At 39.0% G+C, this 26,171-nt stretch overlaps 1 protein-coding gene across 5 annotated transcripts in view; it reads left to right on the top strand.

The window, feature by feature from the left end:
• Positions 1 to 1,983: 1,983 nt before the first annotated feature.
• The window catches only part of CYLD (CYLD lysine 63 deubiquitinase), a 30,016-nt gene continuing 5,828 nt past the window's right edge, over positions 1,984 to 26,171 (top strand). Inside the window, exons 1-17 of one of the 5 annotated variants that reach the window (XM_075040215.1) lie at positions 2,052 to 2,124; positions 6,276 to 6,346; positions 6,563 to 7,223; positions 8,302 to 8,604; positions 9,457 to 9,562; positions 10,621 to 10,719; positions 11,862 to 11,978; positions 13,579 to 13,958; positions 15,463 to 15,628; positions 16,448 to 16,589; positions 17,143 to 17,265; positions 18,586 to 18,677; positions 19,778 to 19,844; positions 22,829 to 22,961; positions 23,580 to 23,688; positions 24,804 to 24,922; positions 25,601 to 25,817. In XM_075040215.1, the coding sequence (XP_074896316.1) occupies positions 6,717 to 7,223; positions 8,302 to 8,604; positions 9,457 to 9,562; positions 10,621 to 10,719; positions 11,862 to 11,978; positions 13,579 to 13,958; positions 15,463 to 15,628; positions 16,448 to 16,589; positions 17,143 to 17,265; positions 18,586 to 18,677; positions 19,778 to 19,844; positions 22,829 to 22,961; positions 23,580 to 23,688; positions 24,804 to 24,922; positions 25,601 to 25,817 (2,680 nt within the window). In that variant the 5' untranslated portion in view covers positions 2,052 to 2,124; positions 6,276 to 6,346; positions 6,563 to 6,716. Of the gene's footprint in view, positions 2,170 to 5,153; positions 5,169 to 6,034; positions 6,347 to 6,562; positions 7,224 to 8,301; positions 8,605 to 9,456; positions 9,563 to 10,620; positions 10,720 to 11,861; positions 11,979 to 13,578; positions 13,959 to 15,462; positions 15,629 to 16,447; positions 16,590 to 17,142; positions 17,266 to 18,585; positions 18,678 to 19,777; positions 19,845 to 22,828; positions 22,962 to 23,579; positions 23,689 to 24,803; positions 24,923 to 25,600; positions 25,818 to 26,171 lie in introns of those variants that run through there. The other 4 variants (XM_075040216.1, XM_075040217.1, XM_075040218.1 and 1 more) reach the window with 4 other exon arrangements.

Raw genomic sequence — 26,171 nt, forward strand, 5'->3', positions numbered from 1 at the left:
ACCTTGAGGATTAGCAGAGCATAACTTGGGTTTACTGCATGCCCTTCTGCAAAATGAAGACATGTAATGCATACATCTTTGTGTCTTTTCACTACTTTATTCTTTAAAAATTAAGTATGACTTCAAAGTACCATTTTGCTCTTAAGTGATTAAATAAAATGGTTAGTGTGAGCATTCATTCCGTAGTAGATGGAATCTCATTGTTTCCTCAGGAGTTTCCAGGAAACTCCTGCTGGTTTCTGACACTCAGACTACGTCCTTTCCATCTGCACATACCCACACCAGCAAAAGCCTGTGTCGTGCCTTCCCATCTTCCTACCAAAAGCCATGGCAGCGACACACACTGCTTCAGGGCCCGGAAGCCGGCACTCCAGCCCCGATCTGGGGCTGCATTGGATCTGCTTACTGACCGTGTCCAGATTCTGGAGATCTATAGGGAACAGGATTGACTGGAGCAGCCTTTACTTTTAGCTAATGTTGAACTGCACATGTTACTAAATTACATAAAGACATGTATTAAAGGAATGTTAGAGATGCTAAGAAACTAGGAAAGCGTTTATTTGTACGTCAACGCCGTTGTAACCCCCTGAGGTACGTGACCTATTATTTTCAAAGATGCATCTTTGTAGGAATTCCATTTCTAGCAGTACAAAACTTCCGGAGTGTTTTTAAAATTAAATTTAAGGCACCAGTTTAGAATACTACATGACTAAAAAAAACTTATCTAAAAATGAACGTCACCTTCTGGAAACGCTGAATGCGTGAATAGAGCCTTTCAACATAACCACCCTGTTGAGCAACCCCCTTCTATTCTGGAGCTCATTCTCTCATTCATTATTTAAGAAGAGCTCACTCCATATAAAAAGCACTGATGCTAAGTGGATAAAATAGAGCAGCATTCAGGTGGCAGTCGCATTCGGAAGTAGGTCGGTTAAAGAGCAGCTACACGTGGCTTTTATCGAATCAAACGTTCAGCAGCGTTACTTGCATCTCTCGAGAGTAAAAGTGTTTCGAAGCTGCGTACGGAAGCCAGATCAAGTCTGCAGTCACGAGCAGTCTCTAGGTAACCCCACAGCCGCCCGCTCCACGGCGTACGCCCGGCCGTGCCCGGCGGGCAGGGCAGGGCAGGGCAGGGCAGGGCAGGGCAGGGCAGGGCAGGGCACAGCACGCCGCCGCCCGCCCGCCCCGCCCTCTCGAGCCAACAGCGCGGGCGCGGCAAACGCAGCGCGGGCGCGGCAAACGCAGCTCGCGCCGCTTCACTCGGAGCGGCCTCTGCCCCCGGCCCAGCCTGCTGAGCGCGCCGCAGCCGGCCCGCCTTCCCCCGTCCCCACGTCTGCCGCTCGCCCGCCGCGCCCCGCCCCGCCCCGCGCCGCGCGGCCGAGCCAGACCCCGGCGCTAAGCCGCCGCCGAGCCCCGCCCCGCGCCAACGGGCGGCACTGCCGCCCGCCGGGGGTGCGGGGTGGGGGGGGCGAGCCACGCCCGCTCGGGCCGCGGCGCTGGACGCAGGCGTGCGCCCTTTGCCGGAGGGGGCTGGCGACAACCGGCCCGGCCCTCGGGCAGCTGGGCCCCTCGGCAGGATCGGGCCCCTCGGCAGGATCGGGCCCTGGGGGGGACGGCGACGCGACGCCTGCGGCCGCTCCCGCCCGAGCCCGCTGGCCCTGCCGCCTCCGCCGCCGATGGGGGCACGCGCACGCGCCATCAAAGCAGCCCCGCCGAGGCTCCCGACGTCCCGCCTTCGCGCTCGGGACGGCCAATCAGCGCCCTCAAGGGAGAGCGTTCCGCCAACGGCGCCTTCCCGACCTCCCCGCCCCCTCCTCTGCGGCTCACACAATCTTGATGGAGTGGAAACCCCCGAATCACCTCGTCACCTGGCGGCGCTCTTTGCCAATAGCGCGACGAAGCGGTGGCGCCGGCGCGCTGTGATTGGCTGCCAGAGAGGCCGGGGGACGAGAGGGCGGGTCCGCCGGGGCAGCAGGGAGCGTTTCGCCGCCGGACGGCGACGACGACGACGACGATGAGGGAGCGGGGAGCCGGCCGGGCCGCCGCGCCGGGCGCCGCGGGGCTGTGAGCCGGCGCCGGGAAGGTCCCGCGGGCGGGCGGGGCGCCGGGGCTGGGGATGAAGAGGTGAGCGGGCGGGCGCTGCCGTGGGACGCCGCTCGGCGCCGTCAGGTAGGGATGAGGCGGCTGCGCGGCGCGGCCCGGCCCCGGCGCCCCAAGCCGCTCTCCCCGGCCGTTGCCGTGGCCGCCGGCCCCGCGCTGGAGGCGCGGCGATCGCTGCGGGCCAGGCCGCCCCTGCGGCGGCGGGGCGGTGGGGCCGGGCCGCGGTGGCCGCCCGGCGGGCGGCGGGGCGAGGCCCGGCGGTGGGGTCGGGCCGGGCCGGGCCGGGAGCGGCGGTGGCTCCCGCCGGGGCTGCGCGGGGGCGGCGGGCTGGGGCCCTGCCGCGGCTGTCCCGTAGTTCAGCGCTAAGCCCCAGGCAGTCCCTTGCTCCCGCTTAGCAAGTGCTTCGGGGCTTTTCTTCCCTGCCCTGCTGATAACCGCCCAGCGAGGTAGAGAAAATGATCAGAACTCGGGGGGGGGGGGGTGTGTTGTGATAATTATTCTCAAAAACTTAGCCGTGCATCGAGCCTTGTGACGTGCAGGTACATTATATGTCGCATCTTACCTTGCTAGGCAATAAACAGATACATCGCTCTTGCCATTAAATGCTCTGTTAATGAACAGAGTTAAATATGGTTTGGTTTTCATTTAAAAATCTGAACATATGCATTTCATTTTATTGAGAGGGCTTGCATATCACGTTGACAGAAGGGTTGTCTGCAGAACAGTGATGATGGTGTGTTGTTGTATACTTGCCAAATCTAGTAGCGCCAGAGTATTCTGATAGTTGATAATGATTTTTGTTCTTCCTCTAAAGTAGAATATTTGTACTAAATTTGTAACACCTAACAAAATTTAGTGGAGTTTTTCAGCTGCATGTTCTTTTAGAAGTCACGTTACCGCTATGAACTTACTTGTATCAGACAATATTTCAGCTGCTATTTTGAAGAAACAGTTTCTATTTTTTCCCCTCATGGCTTGTATTGGAGTCGTGTAGTTTTGTGTACATTGAGCTGCAACTAAATTTACTTGCTCCTAGTTTTAACGTTCCCTTGAAAATTATTTTTGGACTGTTGAAGAACATGACTTTGCATCTCAGCCATTGAAAACTTGGTATTTAAAGTGAGAGTTCTGTAAGAAACTGTACAATTTATTTTAGCCTCTTCATTTTATGCTCTGAATCAGAGCTACAGGCTTGTGTGTTCATGCTGAAACCTGATAGCTGATTCAAACATCTCTGTATAGTTCGTCTAAGGCTACTGCAGGGTAGAAACAAAGTTCTCCTATTTCAGAGCAAACTGTTTTTATGTCTCTAGTGATAACAGTGACTCAAGAGAGGGAAAAAAGGAAGTTAGGGAAGCTTTCAAGCTAGGTAGCTTATTACAACCTACCTCTGACATTTTTTAATTTTTTTTTCTTTTTTCTGAAGTGTGTAGTGTTGCAGTCATAAATGTGTTTTGCCTGTTGCTTCCCAAAATCCTTTGAGCATGAAAATAATTCAGGTAGTAGGTGGAGTAGAAGAAGACAGTTGAACAGGCTCTGACACTTAAACATCCATGGTGATGGTCCAGTACTCTGGTATGCACAAAGTTTTATGGTTGCTGGTATGTTATGCAGTGTAGTGATGACTTGTTGCTAAGCGTAATTTGTTTGGATCCCAAATTAATTCATACTGAGGTCTAATAGTTTATCCTGGTCTTAGTCCAATACGTGTGTCCTGTTTGTTCCGCAGGTATACTTTACTTGCAGAATAATCAATTCCATGGGAGATGGCTGCAAAAAAAAAATTATTGTAAAATCGGTGGTTTATGTACATACATTTCTGATATATTGCCAGAACTTAACATACATTTTAGCAAGATTTTCTCTGCTCTTAAAATACTAATTTATAATTTTTATTCTACAAGAAGGGGATTTGGTTTTTAGAGCTGTATATTTTGTTTGGCAGGGGACAGTGGTGGTAGATAGTTTTTAAGGGAAGGCACTTTATATAGTGCTAATGAACTTTTTCATAATGGAAAACCTTTTGGTACTGTATTCAGTGGCTTAATAACATCTCTGTGGATGACTAGTAGTTTTAAAGACTGACCATGCACCATATAAAGTTATCATTATATAATCTAAATGCAGCTGTTAACAGGTTTTCACACTGAATTCTTTACTAGTAAACGTGTGAAGATTATGTAATCTTGCAGCAGTGGACCTGCAAGCAGGGTATACTTGTTAAAAAAAAAAATATGATAAATAATATTTTTAATAAAAATTAAAAATTACCCTTTTTTAAGCTCTTGAACAGACTTCTCTGTTAACATTGTTTCCATACATACTTATTGAAATTAAAATGAATTATTTCTAAGAGTGAAATAGGAACGGTCACGATCCCTGTAATGTCAGAGTTACTTGTTTGCAGTGTATTGGGGATTGATTAACTTTGTGGAATGGCCTGCAAAAAGGAGAGTTAAGCAAGTGTATCAGCCTTTGAAAGCTGAGAACATAAAATGGAACTATGAAGAACAAGACTATCTATCTTTTTCCCCAGTGTCTGGAAAAAGTAAGGGGAGGGAACTAAACAGAACTTGGATGGAACTCTATTTTAATATCTGAGTAGACTTATAAAAGCTAATGGTCTTTTAATCATGTTTTCTTTGGGGCGGGGGGGGAAGATCATGTTGTGTTCTTCATCAGTTCCCATATAAAACATTACTATTTCAATCCCATACTGATATCAGACTTTTTTTGTTAATCATCAACAAACATTAAAGCCCATTTATGTGTATCAAATGAAAATGAAGAAAAATATTTTTTAACTTGAAACCAGATTGACAGTTTACCAGACTTCATCGCATTGAGGTCTGAAGCTGTCCAGATTCTGTCCCTCAGATGTTAATTACTTTGCAGATGGAAACACTTTAAACCCCATAGTTCCTGTGAGCTGCTGCAGCAGTGGTGTCAAAGCGTGATGATGACATTGACACCCACATGTAACATCTGTGCAGAGGAGAAGCATGCTATGAATGGCTGTATGGTATGAGTGCCTCACTAGGAGGCTCAGCAAGTCAGCAGAGAAATGCGTGAGTTCCTAGTGACTGAAAGATGCTACTTTGCTTAAATTTCAGGTCCTCTGTTGCTGTTACTACTTTTCCTTAGGGGAAAGAGTTTTGTTAAATACTCTTTTTCTTTAAAAACAGGTGATGAAAATAATTATAGTACTACTGGATTCCATTGCTTTCTGATAGCTTCCGAAGCTGGGATCAAACTGAGTAGGAGAAATAGCAATAGATTTTGTGGTATTTGAATGCCATCAGAGAAAAGATCTGGAGGAACAGGGTAGCAAGAGGAGGCACAGGGAGAAAAGAGTATTTTCTTTTTATTCACTGAAGTTAAATTGATAAATAATCGTTGAGATTCTCCTGTAACTGAATGCAAGCTGTGGCATCGCAGATTACTAACTGGAAAATTTACATGACAATATATTCTTAACTTGTATGCTACCCTTTTCTGTCATCTTTAGAAGAACAAATCCTGTTAAGGTACTGCGGATCTTTCTTCACGTATCCAATATGATTTAAACTGTAGGCGTATATATGTGTGTATTTATTTTACTTTTGTATCTGCTACCATTTGAAATGAAGTCTTTTCAAATTGTGCTTGTTTATTTTATTGATTGTGAACTATAATTCTTAGGATGATGTTTAACTAAGGTGTTTTCTTTCAGGGTATTTTAATAACTGAAAGTGATACAGTTCCTACTTCATTGAAGTGCATTATCTTTCTAAAATGATAAAAAAACTCCAGGTTTTTCTTCAGAATTGCATGTTGCAATGCTGGCACAATTTGGTTTTCATACATTGTTTATTGCTTACTGGAACTGTCCATTTATATTATTTAAAGAAATGGCTCTTATAAATTACTAAAGTTTCCATTTTCTGTTGCTCTCTTACACTGACACAATTTTCTGCTTCACCAAATCAAAATGTTATGTGGGATGACAGATGCAGTATGGTTTGTCAGAAATAAGTAGTCAGTAAGCATGGGAAAAGATCTTCATAGTAGAAAGCTTCCATAAAATATTGTTTGTAAACTTGAGCAGGATATTTATTCCTGTTCATCTGAAATTAAGATTTCTTTTTACTTTCACTTATGTCTGTTTTCTGCATTTCATTATACTTTTTCCATAGCCCCTTGCTTCAAGGAACTAGAGAAGGAAAGGAAATACACAGCAATAACAAGCAATAACAATAACAAATGGGTATGTCCATGATCAACAGTACTGTGGCTGTTTCAAGGCTACATTCACTGTCTCAGATTTGGTGAACTATTTCTACTCTGTAGGAGGAGTGGGGCTGGTCACAGATTTAAATGATTTTCTGTTGTTTTACTTAAGACTAGCTGTAGTTCCCCAGCTTCATTTTGCTTTTTTTATTTTTATTTTTATTTTTTTTTTTTTTTTTTTTTTTTATTCTAGGCTTTCAGCTCTGGATTTGGTTCTTTACAAAACGAATATTGCATTGTTTCACAAAGGTTGGACCCTCCAGTAGCATTTGTCAAGATCAGTGCACATAAATCAACTGCTTATTTTTCTTGAAGACTTCTGTGCAGCTTTTGAAGTTTTAATCACAATGAATTCGGGCTTATGGAGTCAAGAAAAAGCAAGTTCATCCTATTGGGAAGAGCGGATCTTTTACTTGCTTCTCCAAGAATGCAGTGTCATAGACAAGCAGACTCAAAAGCTCTTGAAAGTGCCCAAAGGTAGCATTGGGCAGTTTTTTCAAGACCGTTCTTCTGTGGGACACTCCAGAAATATTCCTTGTAAAGGCAAGAAACTACAGATTGGATTAAAGATTCTGGAACAACCTCATGCAATCCTGTTTGTGGATGAGAAGGATGTTACAGAAATAAATGAAAAACTAGCTGAGTTGCTTTTGGCCATTACTAACTGTGAGGAAAGATACAGTCTGTTTAAAAGCAAAAGCAGGTTAACTAAAGGCATCCAAATAGATATTGGCTCACCTGTCAGAGTACAGCTGAGATCGGGAGATGATAAATTTCCTGGAGTTGTTCGCTTCAGAGGACCCTTAATGCAAGAAAGGTCCCTAACAGGGATATACTTTGGAGTAGAGTTGCTGGTAAGTTTCTTGCTAAGTGGGAGCATCATATATATTTTACAAGATGAGCTAAAAATCTTCTATTTAAAAAGGCAGTCATAATATTTTTTTTTTCCTAGAACCACCATTACCCCTAAAAATTCTGTAATTTTCAGTCTTTTCATAAGTATTATTATTAAATACCTCTGAACACACCATATAACATCAGCCTTGTATTCTACATGTTAAGTGATGCTTGATGAGGTGCATGGGCTGGCAAAAAGACTTGAACATACTCTGACTCTTCCAGCCTAGAAAAATTTATTACTTACATCCCCATCATGGCAAATATCTGACTCTCAGATTTCTGTTGAGTACTTTTTTTTCCCTGCATGTGGCAGGATGCAATCCATAAATGCAGGCTTGGATTTTAGGGCTGCTGGTTTTGTAGAACCCTGAAAGTCAAATGGCAACTAGTTAAGATAGAGAATGTTGCCGTTGGGTGCTCCTAGTGAGGTATTTCTGCAGAATTAATGTCAACCATAAGCTTTTTAAGGATTAGATTCAGGAGAGCGCCACTCTTGCGTTAGAAGTATATTTTTCAAAGCACTCTTCAAACTTTTCCCAAATTCTTTGTGGTTCCCACTAAGAACCTCAGGAAATATCAGGCCCAAGTGCTTCTGAAAATCAGCTCTCTTTATTTGGCATGTGAGTGGAATTTTGGATGCTTAGCATTATGTCTAGTATGAAGTACTCTTGTCTTGATATGGCAAAATTTGATGATAGAAGCAAGATTTGCACCTGAAGAAAACATGCTTCTCTGAGTAAAAAGGCTTCTGCCTGCAGCTACTCTCTAATCTAATGACATCTTGCTATTTATTCCCCTAAGATAGTGTGTATATTTGCCACAAATTCCAGCAATAGAATTCTCCCGATATAATGATAGTTCATCCGGCAAATTCTTACTGCAATTTCTGCAAAACACTGGATTGTGTTACTGCTTTTGTAGTAGTCTGCTTTCGCACGAAATACACTGCTGCTCTCTTTTTTTTTTTTCCTTTTTTTTTTTTTTTTTTTCTTTTCTTTTTTCCCCTCCTCTTCTTCCCCCTCCAACACTTAGGAAGAAGGTCGCGGTCAGGGCTTTACTGATGGACAGTACCAAGGCAAGCAGCTTTTCAGATGTGATGAGGATTGTGGGGTTTTTGTTGCTTTGGACAAACTGGAGCTGGTGGAAGATGATGACAATGAACTGGAAAGTGACTATGCAGCTCCAGTTGACGCAATGCAGGTAGAACTTCCTCCTCTGGAGATCAACTCCAGGGTTTCTCTGAAGATAGGAGAGAGTATAGAGTATGGGACAGTTATATTCTGTGATGTCTTACCAGGAAACGAAAGTTTAGGATACGTTGTTGGAGTGGACATGGTAAGAAAATAATCTGACTTTAATAACTTTTGCATGTGTGTTAGCTAGTAATTTACATGCAATTGCAATATAGAAGAAACATTATCCACAAGCTACTTCAGTGGAGGCTGACCTAAAATGGGAAGTAAACGATTCTGTTCAAAGATGCCCCTTAGTGGTAACTTGTTTTTTGGCATGAGGTAAATGGTATCCTATTTGATGCTAAACAGTTCAGGAGAAATACTGTGGTTACTCTGAGGAGCCTCCACTGAGCTACTTGCAATGTTAGATGTCAGTGTTGAAGTAATAGTGTTGAGTGTTTGTCATGTGAGACTGCCTTTGTTCTGCCTTTTAAAAAAGTAGTCTGGATGCCTTTTTCTTTGTTAGCTATTGTTAAAAGCTTTTTTTCATGTAACTTTGGTTTGTTTGACTTTGTTCTACCTTAAAAATACTGAATTTTAAGTACAAAGGTAAATCTTTCAAGAAAATGTGAAGCTTGTCATTAAAAATTATTTCTAGCAACTTGAATTTAAAAAAAATTAACAGCTTCCAAATTTTTGGTAGTTAAAAGGGTGATTTGGTTTTGGTTTTGTAGATCAAGTGCTTCCATTTTCTTGATTGCAGTAGCTGTTGCCTAACAATGCACTGGCATTGTTCTAACTGGTTTATAAATAATGGATTTCGGTAGAGGAATGCTTGTTAAAATAGGAAATATTTCTCAAAAGAACAGTTTTTAAGTTTGCATTTGTGTTTAAAGACTGTAATGTTTGAATGTTCTATATACAAAGTTTGTGTTCCTAAAGATGTATGTGTGTATTCTGTACAATGTAAACCTTCTCTTGGGATATATGTAACATGTTTTTCTATTTTTAGGATAATCCTATTGGAAACTGGGATGGAAGATATAACGGAATACAGCTGTGTAGTTTTGCAAGTGTTGAAAGTACACTTCTTTTGCATATCAATGATGTTATTCCAGGTACGCTCTGCTTTCTTAACTAGAAGGCAGACTTTGATACCATCTCAACCTAGGCACAGCTATATGATTGAAACAGTACTGTGGCATTAATATCCTAAATTCACTTGAATTAGTTTAACCTTCTCTGTTATACTTCTTTTCAGTTTCCTTCTTTTGGTTACAGTCTCACTAGTAGAAAAGGCTTAATACTGAACAAAATTCGTGTCATCATTCATGTACAGTTGTATACTATTCATGAATATGTGAGTGTCTGTAGCAGGAATCTTTTTATTGAATGTTGTTCAGTTTACTCCAGGAGTTTAAATATCTTGGATCAGAAAGCTGTTCTTTCTGTGCTTGAAATGTTTCGATGGTATTGTTTATGCATTCTGGGAGTAAATACCTGAAAAGTCATAGCAAGACTGTGGAAAAATTGACAATCTGCTGTAATTCAATGAGTAGTATTAACTTGTAACCACTACAGTCCCCTGACTCCTTTCCTGAAGAAAGAAAAATGTTTCATGTAAAACTTTTGTTTGTGCTCTATCTGAAGACAGGCACTAATGAGTGTGCAGTCTTGTACAGCCTGTAGTAGTCTGTAACCCTTGCCCTCTCTTCAATTTGGCTAACTTTTGTTACATTCACCTCCTGCTTGTTCATTTAGTTGAGATCCATGTTTTTGCATGAATTCTCTCTTCTCTGGAGAATTCATGGGGGCTTGCCATTTTTTGGGAGAAGAGCATTTGTTGTAGATGTGTTGGTAGTAAACAAAGTTTAGCATTTCATGCATCTGTTTCACATAACGGAAGCATGCACATACATTGAAGAATGTGAAGTGAATCTATTTGATGTGTTCAAGAAATAATGGTAGAGTTCAAAGTAAAGTAATTGCTGATGTGATGGAAGCAAATCCTATATACATAAAAGGTTGGTTATGTGCCAAGCAAGGTTTTGCTCCAGTCAGTTTTAAAACTTACGATGCTAGACCTTGGTTCAGTTACATTTCAAGTTGAACTTCTCTGACATAGTAAAAGCATAGAAAAGGGAAGCTAACATTCTCTTTATATACCACATCTTAGAGACTGTGTCACAGGAGAGGAGACCTCCCAAGCTTGCCTATACCTCAAGAGGTGGTGGTGACAAAAGCTTGTTCAATCATAGTAAGCCAAAGGCTACAGGTACGTATGGGAAGTGATTTTCTTTACCTTTGTAAGATTGCAAATCTCTTGTTGCTCGGGAAAAAGTGTTGCCTTGCATTTTCTATCACTTCATTTATTATTTCAGTTGCATATCAATTTAAATTTCTCTTAGTAGAATATTAATATGAGTTTATTTAATCATAAGAAAGATGGTAGATGGTTTAAGGTAAGACTGCTCAGAATACCTTCACTTTCATGAAAAACAGTTCGAGGTTTAGCAAAAATTCAAGAGCATATTGCCTAGTTGTATAACGAGTTCAGGGCTGCATTCCGTTTTTCTGAAAGTGTGGTGTGTGTTTGTTTTTTTGTTGTTTCTTGTAATAGTTTGCTATTGTCTTCCTTCTGGAGGATTAGAAACTTCCAAATTTTTAGCCCAGGAGCAGATCTACTTAATAGTGAATATGTTAATTGTGCTGTGATTCAAAACCGAAATTGAATTCCTGAAATATAAACTTCTTTTGACTCTGGTTTTGGCCAGCTCTGAAAATCCTCCCAGGAAAAAAAAAACCCAAACTGAAAGGGAGAGGTTTTTTGGTTTTTTTTGTTGTTGTTTGGTTTTTTGTTGTTTTTTGTTTGTTTGTTTGTTTTTTAGGCAGAAATAAAAATTCAGTGTCTTTTGAGTTTACTATTGGGTATTTGGGGTTGTAGAATGCTATTGACCGTGTATTCTGTAAGCTTTCACTCTGCCTGGCATTGGATGCTGGCAGAGATGGTCATCACTGAAGTAACTGCAGTTGTATATTGTTACAAGTTATAGCTGTGTGGAATCGTATTGGTAATTTATTTGCCTACTTTGAAATTTTTTTGCTTTAAAAACAAAAAATACCTGCTGTACACTGTATCTCAAATACTTTTATATCCATAATTTATAGTAATGAAAAATTTGCACTTGAGGGGTATTTTCTGCCGCCTTTTCAGGTTGGTGACTTTAAATTTCAGCTTGGAGGATTAAGTTGGTTTGGAATAAACTGCTACCTTGTTACAAGCTTAGAACTGTGTTAGCTTTGATGGGCGAGTTTGCTTCTTTGTGGAAGGGTAGTTAATGTCATCTTGAAAGTATGGCTTAGCTAACCTTTAGTAAATAGAGATTAACCTCTTCAGAAAAACGTATTGTTTTGCAGGGTCTAGCTCTGAAGCTGGAAATAGAAACAGATCTGAAGTCTTCTACGCATTAAATGGCTCATCAGTTGACTCTCAGCCTCAAACAAAAACAAAACCTCCATGGTATATTGATGAAGGTAAAGAGAGATGATAGTCTTTCTTGTAGGCATACACTTTATTTAAAAAACCAAAGAAAACTAAAGTGCGTTGATGTTCTTCAAATAAAACAAGTATGAGTTTAAATTTAAAACAGTTGGAATATGTTGTCTTAGTGGAAGACATACTATATCATAAAAAATCTTGGAACCCCCATGAAAATATACTGCGTTTTAATTGACAGACCTGTTGTTTTATTCTGCATGTAGGAGATTACATTCTTGGCAACGTATGCACAGCTCTGTGGGAATGTGTGTCTTGCAGGCAAAATAAAAGCTGAGGCTTGGAAGGAATATATGAAGATATTCCTTGCAGCCAAGTATATAGAGTAATTTTATTTTGCCTGTCTTTTTGTAGCTAATGTTACAGATCTAAGGGAACTGTAATATTCTGCCATGCCAGCTAACCAGTCTGGAAGTAAGGGCAGGGGGGTGGAATCTGACTAAGCATACATGTTTTTTCAGTATTTTTTTAAAGTTATTTCTGTAAAATCTTTTTCTGAATTCTTATAAGGATGGGTGCACATATCGAAAGGATCAGTATATCTTGATTTGCTTCCAGATCTAATTTTTTTTTTTTTTTTTTTTTCCTGGTCAACTTTTCTAAAGTGTGGCTGGCTGGCTTAGTGACTGGAGGGGTAAATACTAAACTAATCATGTTAATTTACAATGGAAACCTATTGCTTGCCTAGCAGATGTTGTTCCAACAGCTTAGAACTCTGTTTAAAAACTAGTTTATTATAATATTTAAAATAAACAAGGTAAATATCCTATCTAGAAAGGACTATGGAAGTAAAGGATTAAATAATTTTTTTAAAAAATTTTTGGACATTAACTTCATGTAATAAAACAGTGTGGGGAGAAGAGGTGATGAAGAGGCTTTTGCTCTGTGAATACCAATTGTGTGTTAGAGACCATAGAGAGATGACAGAAGATAGAGAACACTTGGGCTATTACATCTAGTTGTGATTTCATTTATCAAGCACTGCATTAGTCATGACTTATTTCAATCTTTTATTCTTTATAGACACTGATAAATTCCTTGTGTTAGAACCAAAGTATATTGTGATAGAGCCAGGGTAATAAACACTTTTCCATTTGCAAATCATGTCTACAAGCAATTGCTCATATCTGTTTAAGCTGTGAACCAAATCCTTTCCTCAGTCACACTGACCAATGAGTTCTTCCTAGTTTTGCCCATTACAGTCATGTTCTTGGGGCTGTTAACTTGTATTAAAAGAAAAATTCTGATGTGTGGGTAAAAAAAAAAGTTTGCAATCTAAACTTTCCTGTAGTTTCTGGCTAACATCTCTTTTCTCTGTGCTGTTCATTTCTGTTGGTTGTGGTAAAAGTGGTAGGGCTACAGCAGTGTCTCCTCAGCCAGTTCTGTCCCTCCACTGTTGCCAAGTGACAAACATCTTCCTGCATGTCCCCAGCTGTTAGTGCTTCCTATACAGGACACCCATTAAATCAGATGTGGTTGCAGATAAACTTCACTGGTTTGATAGCTAAGTCTTTCCTTTTGTAAGATGGGGAAAAACCCCCCCATCATTTACTAACATCTTGGGTTTGATTTTAACAGTTGCTGAAGACCCTGCAAAATCACTTACTGATTCATCTCCTGGATTTGGGCATTCTTCACCACCACTGCAGCCACCTTTAACAAACTCTGTGTCTACAGAAAACAGATTTCATTCCCTCCCTTTTAGCTTGACAAAAATGTCAAGTACCAATGGTACTATTGGACATAGTCCTCTCTCTTTATCCGTTCAGTCAGTCATTGGTGATGTAAATACTACGGCTAACCAGGAGACTCCATCAACAGCAGGCCCAGTCGGGAACTCGCATGGTCTTGAAGCAGGTTCCTTGGCTGAAGTTAAAGAAAATCCTCCTTTCTATGGAGTAATCCGTTGGATTGGCCAGCCCCCTGGAGTAAATGAAGTATTAGCTGGACTGGAACTGGTAAGTACAAATTGTAGTTCACATTAATATTAATTACATGTTACTAGTTTTGTTTCTGAGAGTTGGTGCCTGTATACTTTGCAAAAGCAGTCAGTCTGGAGGAATTTGTCGAAACGGGTTACCGTGTGGTCTCCTTATAACATAGCTAAATTCTTAGATGAGCTCTGACTTTTGTGGCTACCTAGACCTTACTCTCTTAATAGGCTCTGAGACATCTTTGTGTCACAATAGGTAATTGAATTTGTAGGACTGATCACTTACTTTAAGGGAGTGCCCTTTGCTTATGTTGTGGAGATTTTAATTTAAAAAGCTGATTGTATTTAAAGGTTCTTTGAAATGCAGATTTACATAAAATGACCTGGCTGTAAGAGTCTTTAATGAATATCGATTTTTTATTTGTTTTTTTGCATACCAGCAAATAGGCAGTGTCAGTTATGACTGTCAGAGTCACAACACTGGTTTTGATAATCAGTGGTTGTGATATTGTTGATTTGACATCATGTGCTTTATGTGTTCCTATGGGTCCTTTGTAAATTCACAGTTGCTGCAAACATGAATTGCTGTTATGTGCTGACATTTACTCTGTGGCAGCTGCTGCCAAGGTTGTGATTGGCTATCAGTTAAATTAATGTGTATGCAATTAGGGAGATGGGGTTCTTTATTTGGGATAATGATCAATAAAATTTCAGATAAAGCAGTGTACAATTATGTAAAACAACAAACATCTTTAGCAAAGTAGGTGAGAATGTGACTGGAATTTCAGCTGTTACAAAAAATCCTGATGCTTGTGAGTTTTTTGGGTGAAGCTCAAGCTGCAGTTTGCCAACAGGTGTTCTTAGACCGCATTTTAGGATGCCTTGTGTTAAACTGGGGCCTTGGACTTGCCTGTCATGCATTTCTGCATTAGAACCTAGCAATTGTTAGTAAGCAGACAATATACCTTAAATCATGTTATCAAAGGTAAATAATGATAACTTGTTATTTTTCATACCTAGTTTGTGTTGTCTTTCTTTGATGTACATTTTGTGTGTTCTGAAGCAGGTATTTTTCTTGTGCAGTCTACAGACACACTGGAAGTATTAACGCTACCCAAGGCTTAGTGATTTTAATTGAGTTTTGAAAGGTGCTCGGTAGTGCATGTGTGCTCTTTCTAACTACAGAAGGAATCTGGAGTGACTAGCTAGCTTAGTTAAGTTCCTAATGTTGACTAGGTTTAATTCTCGCTCTCCTCTCCCACCTCCCCCATGCTGCTTCTGATGGAGTTTTTGTTTTATTTTGGATGGAGTGAAAACTTAAGCATGAAGAAAAAAGTGCGACTCTTCATTTCCTTAGTAAATCCAGTTAAAGAACACCTCAGCTGAAGCTTTGCATACTAAAATGCAGGAACATTGTATATCAAGCTTCAGAGTACCTGAAGGGTACTTATGGGTATATACTTTATCAAATGTCTTACTGCAGAATTCTAGAAGTAAGAAAAATAATGAATTCTCACTTGAAATTTCAGGAAGATGAATGTGCTGGTTGTACGGATGGAACATTTAAAGGAACTCGATACTTCACTTGTGCTCCGAAGAAAGCTCTTTTTGTTAAACTCAAAAGCTGCAGGCCAGATTCCAGGTTTGCCTCACTGCAGCCCGTTTCCAACCAGATTGAACGCTGCAACTCTCTAGGTACTGAGCTTCTGCTTATTACTTACTTATCGGCTGGGAACTGACCTGGGTTTTGGTTTCATTTATTCCTGCAGTATGTTCTTTGTATTGAACACTTGAAAATCTGTACAGGTATTACTTAGATTAATTAATGAATAGAAGATCAGTCTGTACAGAATATAACGCTTCTATGGATTACTTTTTTATGCTTTAAAATGGGAAAATGTTTATATATTTGAAGAAATTTCATAAAATTTAGGGATTTTCATTATGCTGTACATTTTTTACTTCAGAAGTTGTAAAGCAGTCTTGCTGAAAATGGTATTTGCAACTCAGCAATATGTGATTGCATTATCAGAAATAAAGAGTTATTTTTCTATAATGTCAAATTATTTTTTTCTAAATATTAACATAGAAAAGCATGTATTTTTATGGTGGAAGTTAGTTGTGAAAAACTCAGGTTTTTTTCTAACTTCAAATATTTTAGATTTCTTGGGTCATGTTGTATTGCCTGGGACAACAGCAAAGAAAAAATTGTCTGATACTTGTAGGATAGCGTGAACAGGGCATTTATAATGAGAAGAGAACTTAATTCCTACTGGATAAAATTAATTCAGTGCTGCAGGCTTTCTGAAGCACTCTAATGTGCATTGTCAGTGGAATGGAAGGCCTTGTTCAGTTTCTGGGAGACAGTGAGTCTCAGCTATAATAAAATGTTATTCTAGTCCAGAGAAGGAATGCTTACACTAAGGCAGCAACTTAGCTATAAACTTTAATAGGAAAATCTCAAGGGGATAAAATTTGAGGCTTTAAAGTGTCTTTTGAAAAAAAAAATTTCAGCCTTTGGAGGTTACTTAAGTGAAGTGGTAGAAGAAAACACTCCTCCAAAAATGGAAAAAGAAGGTTTAGAGACAATGATTGGAAAGAAGAAAGGTATCCAGGGTCATTACAACTCCTGTTACTTAGACTCCACCTTATTCTGGTAAGTTCATGATTTGTATAGTGGCATCCCATGCTAGAAATGCAGAATACGTGATCTTTGTTGTAATGACTGTCTGTCTGTATTACTGTGCAACTTGCAAAGTCATGCACTGCAATCTTTGACACATTACTATGCTCTTCTGATCTGAGCAAGTTCTGCAGCATTCGCTGCATAACATGAAGTGCTAATCATGTCCAAATTGTGCTGGCCCTTATGTATCTATACTCTTTCTGACTGAGTCCCTGGCCTGTAAAAAGGATGAAAGAGTACACAGGCCAGGGGGTGGAGGGAGGGAAACATCTCGTAACTTACTTGCAGAATCCTGCCTGGGCAACTGGTTTTCTACTCTGCTGCAGAAAGGATACTGGGTTAGAGTGGACTTTCACTATTTAGTACAGCTATGTTGTCCTCTGTCCATAATGATCTCTTTTTGAGTTTGTTTAGTTCTTTGATTCTTCCTGTGGCTTTGCTTGGTTTGTCTTAGTTGCTCAGGCATCTGAATGGTTGTATCTTCCAGAATCAAAACAACCTTCCTTTTTTTTTTTCTTTGTAGCCTGTTTTCTTTTAGCTCTGTTTTGGACACTGTGTTACTCAGACCTAAAGAAAAGAATGATGTAGAGTATTATAGTGAGACTCAAGAGCTGTTGCGGACAGAGATTGTGAATCCTCTGAGAATGTAAGTAAAGACATTAAGTGGTCTCTGGTTTAATATAAATTTTATACTAGATCCTGCTGTGTGTGCATTCCTATTACAAACCTGAAAAGTTTGGCTAGCTGCTGCTGCCAGTCTGTTCAATTTTTAATTTTTTTTGAGTATTTTTACCTCATGGTAAAGTTAATTAGTGCTAACTGGAAATAGTTATTCATTGTTTGATGGTAAAATATTTTCACTAGTCTCTATTTGGAAATGCAATCAGCATAAAGCTATTGTAAAATTTGTATAGGTATGAATACAAAAGCATTGATAAATGCAAGTTATGTTCATGGCATTTATATTTACATGTGTTTAATGTTGCTGTTCTTGATGAGAAGTATTTGGGTTATCTTATGTTGAGTTTCACAATTCGATAGATTTGGTGGGGCTTTAAAAGTTTCATTAATTTTTACATGTGGTCTGCAAGTGGTTGCAACACTTTTATTAAAAGAACTTAACATGAGCTTTGTAATTTCTTAGGCACAATGAATAAAAGAAATATGGCAAAAATGTGTGTGAAAAGTTAGTCTTTAGCTTAATTGGGTTTTTTTCACATGCAAATAATACAGTTGTAGTTCTGAAATTCTGTGGGCTGTCAGTGAACAATTTATCACAAAGGTTTTCTTTTCATTCCTGGAATAAAAGGCTGGCTTCTGAACCCTGGTTCTTGTAAGGGTGTGTGTACTTCACCTGATGTGTTCCAGGGTTCTGTGGTATAGGTAGTAGGATACACACCAAGTAGCAGAAATCTCAAGTGGCTGAGAAGACTGAAAAGTCTTACTTCTCCTACCTTTCCACAGCGCTTAAAACTTCCTTTGCACTTTTTGTAAACTTTCAGAGGAAAAGATGAAGGCTCAAAACTTGAGCTTCTTAGGTCAGCAATACAGTTCTGTACCTTTCTATCAGATATTGAAATATTATTTTTTTTTGTTAACAACTCACACAGTGGTGTTATATGTGACATTCTGAAAGTGATGTATTAAGTGATGCAAATTAGAGTGAAAACAAATCAAAAGTAATTGACTGAAAAATCAGAAAACAGTTATCCTGGAAAGTTAATGTTTAAAAAGAGCATTTAAAGGTTATGTGAGAACATTGAGCACTGCACTAAATTTATACTGCATTTAAAAAACGTGAAGTCAGACTGAATATGGGGAGACAATACATAGTTTTTAAGAAATACTGTACACAGTTAAAGAAGGATCTGGGAGCCTGTATTTCAGTGTTTAAGAGTGGTTTTTCTTCTGCTTCTCTGACTTGATCACAAACTAGCCAATAGCTTATTAAACCCATTTATCTTAGATATGGATATGTATGTGCTACAAAAATCATGAAACTGAGGAAAATACTTGAAAAAGTTGAGGCTGCATCAGGATTCACTTCAGAGGAAAAAGGTAACTGGGGAGGTTTTCCTTTCTTTTGAGATTTGTAAGAATCGTAATATGAAGGAACCGAAATACCTTGCTATATAATTATACGAGAACAAAATAGACAAATATTTCTCTGTAGCAGTAATATCTCTACCAGAGATTTGAGTGACCATTGGGTGGTAAAAAGGTCTTTTCTGCTTCCTCGGGTCTGTAGGGAACCCTAGCTGAACAGTTTCTGCCATAACAGTCTTTCACTGACTGGATTTCTTTTCTTGCCTTCCTGTGCATATGTAACTCCCTTCTAGCAGTTAGGGGAGATCTAAGGCTTTTCCTCAGAAATGAAGACTGTGATAAGGCTGGGGTCTTTGTCTTCTTTCAAAATGTCACTTTGGTCCCTAAGGAATAATCTTTCTACTACCATATTTCATTGTCACAATGGTTATGTAGTATTTTATGAAATAAAACGTGTAAATCGTGTTAGAAAAGTCAGTTCCCAACCTTTTGATCTTCTGCTGCATATAATGATTAATTAGCATCATATTATGTAGCTGTTTCATTTTTGTTTGGGAGGACACTGCTTTCTCTATAAATGGTAAATGTTGAAAACCAATATTCATAGCAGTTCATGGCAGGAAGAGAAATATACCAGAAAACTCTCAGTGTTGGGGGAGGATAGAACTCTGGGAAGCTAGTTTTGGCTGCATTCTTGATTAGAGAACTCGGTCTCTAGTTTAGATGAACTTTGTAATATTGTGTGGTTTTATGTAAGTGTTACTGTCACTACTCCTCACTGCTTCTCTGCAGTTTCACTGTTTTCTTTTGAAAGCTTTTATTTCTCCTGGAGAAGTTGTGTGGCGCCAAATGATTCCTCTGAAATACACAGCATCTTTTTGATCTTTACTGGAAAGCTTTGTTACCCTGTTGAGCCTGGGTCTTCTATTAGGCCCATTTGACACCAAATGAGTAAATAGAGGTTTGCGTCATGAAAATGTTCATAGTTTGTCATAACCTTGTTGTGTTAATAATGAACCTTTACTTTTGAAAACTTTCATTTAAAATCAGTTTTGAATAATGTATCTGGTTTTGCATACTAAAAAGACTTTTTTTTTTCCTCCCTCCCCCAGATCCAGAAGAATTTTTGAATATTTTATTTCACCATATTCTAAGAGTTGAGCCACTGTTGAAAATAAGGTGAATCTTTTTTTCTTTGTTGAACTTGTCTATTTGTAGAGGCTGATGAAGAGAGAGCATCTGCCGCCTTTCAAATTGAGATAGCTCTTTTGAGATAGCACCTTTGTCTTGTGATTTGTATTTCTAATAGAATTCAATATAATGAAGTTATACTGACAAATTTGACACTATTTACTACCTTTTTTAGTAGGTGGTTTTTGCCCCACTGGTCTCTCATTGCAAAAGCTCATGAACGTAGTTTTGTGAGAACTGGACAAAGATCTCATGCCAGCGCTCTCTACTTGAGAGCCTTACTGTCTTCCTGTTAGTTACGCTGGAGAAGGGCTGCTGTAAGAGGACCCTACAGCACTTCTTAATGTGGCTTACAGCTCATAGCTACTTATCTCTGGGACAAGCTGCAGACATTGCTGAATCGGTGTTTAAGCTATGGAAACTGATTTGCATTTCTTCTTTAACGCTAATGAAAATATTTCAATGGTTTGCCTTGATCAAGTTTGGCTTCTCTTACTTTATCAAAATAACAGATACTGGCATTTATGTATGCCTTCATTCTTGACTGCAGCACTGCAAGGATTCAGCTGTCATAAGCGAGTTTAACAGAGGTAGGGATTGTTGCCCACTGCTGTCATTCTGCTAGCTGGCAACTGAGATTCTCAGGTTCCTTGCTGCATTCTGTGGCAGTGGCAGTGTTGCAAGGCATTTCCCATAGTTTTTCAGTCTTTTCCTCGTTGCAGGAATTGTATTAGTTTATATGCTGCTTTAGTTCAGTGGTGTGTGAGGTATGTAAGTGCCCACTGGCCGCTGCACTATGTGGAGGTACAGAAGCTGCGATGCCGTAACTAGAGCATCTGTGTGTAGTATGCTGTAGTTCACTGCGCAGATGCCATTTGAGTACACTGAGGCTATCTTCCGTGGTAGTTCTGTAGAGAAATTTTGAAAAAGTTTGAAGGGATGAGAGATCAAGGTACACAATGAATTTGGAACTGTGTTCCTGCTTCTGCCTAGACAAAGGTCTATGTTTGTAATCTACTGTTAGGTCAACTGCCTCCCCCACCCCCCCAACCAAAACACAACTAGTAACTTCAAGCATGTATTGGGTCTATATAGAAAGGTGTTTAGAGAATAGCTTGCCATCTTAAGACCCTCACAGTTGTTGTTACTGCCCCTCTTCAGTTCTCTGAAATACAACGTGCTGAGAAACCCCTGTGGCTAATGTATTACTCTGATGAAACAGCTGGGGTACAATACTATAATTATAATAATAGTATTTATTATTATAATTAGAATAATAGATCTTCATGTGAGAATGTGTTTATAGCTTTTGGTAGTTAACAGGTGTGCTGCTATGGTAGAAATCACAGCTGAAAGGAGTAAAGTAAAAGCAGAGGAAGATGCCTCTTATTCCACTTGTATGTTTCTGCACTGTCTTCCATATTTCTTTAATCCTTCTTCAGTAAAGCTTGGCCTTCCAGGTTTTTGTCATGTCTGTGCCGTACAGAGGAGAACAGAACTTAAATTCCGTCATTCAGCTTTTAGCACCAGTGTTGGTTTGTTTGGTGTACGTACCTTAACTCTTAAAGAGTAATTCAGAAGTCTCCTTTCTTAGAAAGAAGGCTTAAAATTAGCAATAGTAACTTTGAGCATCATACCCTTAGAATTCTCTCAACACCCAAGAACTCTAAAAAGCAAAGTTGTCTTAAATGCTGGCTAGGATGGGAAGAGATTACTGTTTATAGCAAATTTGATGGAAGTTTCCAGGAACTTTGACACTGGGATGAAACAGCTCCTATCTAACTTTTTTTCTTTTGTTATTGGAGGCCAGTTATTCCTATATGCTTTTTCTCCATGATGGCAAAATCCATTTCTTCAATGTTAGCACAGTCTTCTATATCCTTTCTTATGTCTTTACAGAGTGGGTTGAATTACTCATCTGAAGCTCTCTTCCCAAATATCTCAGATTTAAGTTTATGTAACAGAAATATTACCTGAAAACATCAGTACTTAATTTTGACTTTGTTTTGAAACATGTGACCTCAGAACTTACTTAAATTGGTAGCTTAATCCTTTGTCCCTCTCCCTATCGATACTAAATTGTGTTGTGGTTTTGTGGTTCTTGTTTTTTGGGGGTGGGTGGGGGTGGTGGTTTGTGGTGTGTGTGTGTGTGTGTGTGTGTGTTCGTTTAGTGGGGTGAGTGTTTGGTTTTTGTTTGTTGGTTGGTTGGTTGGGTTTTGGGTTTGTTTTTTTTTTTGTTTTTTTTTTTTTTGTGAGGATGAGGAAGTTTATCCAGACCACTTGCTATGGCTAGCATTGGCAGTTAATGTAGTAGCCTGTCTTCTTAATGTTTGCCTAGGTGTGGAAGGCTTCTTAACAATTAGAGCTGGACAGCCCTTAAATCTGGATTATACTTTTGGAGAGTTCTCTGTTAACTGTATAGCAAGTCTAGCAACACTAGCAGTCTATGTGAGACTTCCACTGTAGGAAGCAGTGTAAATATCTCCGTAATTAAAATGAAGTGTTTCATTAAACCCAGTCATTTTTTTAAACTCCTTATTGGGAATATCATACTGAAGAGAATTATTGTTATTCCTTTTTGATGTTTTATTACTGAAACTCTTACTTGTCCTTCCAATGAAAGCTGCTTTAGTCTGTTAGAGTTTTCGATGCATATGCTTAGGAAGTATTTCTCAGTTGGTAGTTCAGTAATGCATAGGCATATGTTTTTAAAACATAGTCTGAAACTTACACTGATTTTGTTAATTAAATAAGTTTTTCTAAAAATCAGTCCACACTTAATACTTGATTGCCTGTCATTTCAGGCATTTTGTTGTTGCTGTGGTTTGTTTTATTTTTTTAAAGTACAATATATTTCAATACAGAGAGGATGTTGTATAGACTATTTTCTGGTAGTTGTTATTTTCCTCGTAAAATATAGTCATGGTTTACAGTAGAGCTTCAGAATCTGTTTTTTTAAATCTGTTTTTTAGATCAGCAGGTCAGAAAGTACAAGACTGTTACTTCTATCAAATTTTTATGGACAAAAATGAGAAAGTTGGAGTCCCAACAATTCAGCAGTTACTAGAGTGGTCATTCATCAACAGCAACTTGAAGTTTGCAGAGGTTGGTGACAGCTGTTGCTTTGTTAGAAGTGATGATACCTAGATATTTGCCCATTCAGGAATGGGACAAAAGCAGGATTTGGTGCGAAAACAAAATGCAGACATGTTGGAAATGGGAGTGGTCACTAAGTCAGTGGTACAGGTTGCCTATGTTACAAAAATCTTTTAAGATTGACTCAATGACATGTATCCTTTGGCTGAACAGACCAAAGTAATTTAGGTAAAAGAGTTACCAAAAGAAAACTTCTTAGTTACTGCCAGTAAGTTGTCTTAAGGACTAATATTTTGAGAGACCTCTGTTTTGTAAAAAGCTTTACAAAGGGAAGATTCCTCCCCCTCCCCCGCCAGAATGGGGCAGCGTAGTCTGGTATATTTAATGTCATGCATGACTGGGACTTAAAACATTTGACAATGATTTAGATGTCACTTTCCTGTTCTTTTTAGCTGTAGTTTCTCTCAAAGACTTAATTTTGTTTTGCTTACTGTTTTGTTAATTTTGAAGTGAATGGACTGCAAGTTTAAATAATATGAATATGTTCGTAGCATTAGAAGTATGTCTCTAAATTTAGATAATTATCTGTCTCAAGCTCATTACATTATATTCTGGCATTTTACGTAGGCACCCTCTTGCCTGATTATCCAGATGCCTCGGTTTGGAAAAGACTTCAAAATGTTCAACAAAATTTTTCCATCCTTGGAATTAAATATAACAGACTTACTTGAAGACAGTAAGTATATAACATTGTGTTGTGTAATGAGAGTTGTTGAGAGTGACTAACACAGTGAAAGTAAATACTCCTGGTAGTTTTGGTGGTTTTGTTTGTTTTTTTTATTAAATACTTAACAATGTAGTGTGAGATGCTGAGGCTGAGGAGAAAGGAAAGTTTACTGGCTAGAATGCTCTCCCCCCCCCCCCCCCCCCCCGTAAATTAAAAGCTGTAATTCAGAAGAATATAACTTGCTTGATTATGTTTATTTAATTCTTGAGTATCTGTACAACTAAACTTATTTCAAGACAGTGTTGTTAAAAATGAGTTATTAGCAGCAAAACAATTCATTAATATGGCAGGTAGGAAATCTTAAAAGCTAAGTGTAGCACCAAGATTGGTTAACTGGTATTTACAATGTTGACTACCTTTCATTAGTCTTCATCATTTTGTGCTGCTTGTTTCTAAGCTTTTTGTCATTAGTTAATCAAACTAGAAGAAGAGAACCTGAGATTAGTATGTAAGCCTGCATCATGTAGTGATGGTGCATTTTTCAACTATAAATTTATCACTTTTTTTTGTGACGTGAATTTCTGACATTTGTCATCCACTGGAATTTTTCACTGCATTACCTAAGGAAAGACACCCAGTTTTAAATTTGAGATAAGAATTAATAAAACTTCTAAAATTAATAGAATAATAATCTCTGAAACCATCACGGCCTTTTCTTTCACTGTCATGGCCATCAATTTATGCTTTTTTTTTTTTTTTTTTTCTGGTGTTGACAGGCATAGGGGCTAGGCTAAGCTAGCTGTACCAATATGATGAGAGAGAACTAACTTGATTTAAAAGTGTTTTTACTTTTTCGTGCAGTTGATAGAACTTAATTTTTATCATCTTCTGTTTTGCAATTTACCACTCTAGATGTTTTTCTTTTATTCCACATTATGTCAAAGGTAAGAAGTTAAATACAGTGGTACATTTCTGCTTTGATTGGCAATCTGGTTTTAGCTTTTTTTAATGTAGTGGTTTTCTCCATTTAAAGTAGTAATCCTCCCTCTTTTCCATACCCCTTATTTTAAAAAACAAAAGAAGCCTCCCCAAATTGGAGACTAATACCTTCTTTAACAATGCAGCTCCCAGACAGTGCCGTATATGTGGAGGGCTTGCTATGTATGAGTGCAGAGAATGTTATGAAGATACTGATATTTCTGCTGGGAAAATCAAGCAGTTCTGCAAAACGTGCAATACGCAAGTAAGTTGTTGTCTTTGTTATTCTACATGGGTTTAACCATTAACCCAAATGGTATATGCTGTAATAATCAAAAGAAAGGCATAAAAGCATAGTGAGACTTTCTCACCAGTACTAGTGTAACTGCACCCACCAAGTAAAATGTAGCCTTCGGTGACAAATCAGGAACTCCACTTGACCCTGCAATGTATTCATTGACAGTTTCTTACAGAAAACATGGCAACTGCCAAATCTGTGACTGAACACAGTGGAGAAGTAGTAATCATAGGCAGCTTGGAATCTGTTTCCTGTCACCTGCTTTAAATCCTAATTTTACATACATACTACCTTGTTTGAATCAGTAGATTCATGACATGGAACCACTTAATTTTGAGTGCTGTTTGGTAACTTGCATAAAGCCGTCATGGTCATGGCTTGTTTTCAAGCCCAAACCTAGTAGAAAATGGTTGCATTAAATCTGACCTCCCTTCTAACCTCAGATTTGAATTTTCTGGGCAATATTGAGCTATACTGGTGGGGAAAAATAGAAGAAACGTTTAGTCTGCTACTGTTACTGCAGTTCCTTCTCTAATGCCATTAATCTTCAGTTCAGCAGTAATGTTCTTTTTAGCTTTGTCTGTCACTGAAACAAATAATCTTATGGGGTGTTTTTTCTCTCCTGAAATATCACTTCAATTGTAGGTTCATCTTCATCCCAAGAGACAGAGTCATAAATTCAATCCATTGTCACTACCTAAAGATCTGCCAGACTGGGATTGGCGACATGGCTGCATCCCATACCAGAAGATGGAGTTGTTTGCTGTTCTTTGCATAGAAACAAGCCACTATGTAGCTTTTGTTAAATATGGGAGGGATGACTCCGCCTGGCTTTTCTTTGACAGCATGGCAGATCGGGATGGTAGATCTTTTATTTTCTCTTACTTTTTTTAATGTGTATTACTATCTTAAATTTCAGTGCCTATTTCTTAATGTTTTGGAGATAGTAATATTGTTTAACTTGATGTACTTGATGCTGGGACACTAATCTTGACCTAGCCTTACCTCAGTGCATTGATTTCATAGCAGTTGCTGATTTGCATAATCTGAATTTCACCTAAATTGGGTACTGTATTAAGTAGATAGTACAGAAGTAACTGCAGAAGTTTTCTAGCAGGACTCCTTATACATTTTTCTATACTTTGCAAGTTTGGCAGAGAGAATTCGTTTTAAATAATCAACTGCAGGAATGTGTTCTTTCAGTCTATATTTGAGT

Source organism: Buteo buteo, chromosome 11 (genome assembly GCF_964188355.1).
Source record: "Buteo buteo chromosome 11, bButBut1.hap1.1, whole genome shotgun sequence".
Classification (NCBI taxonomy): Eukaryota; Metazoa; Chordata; class Aves; order Accipitriformes; family Accipitridae; genus Buteo; species Buteo buteo.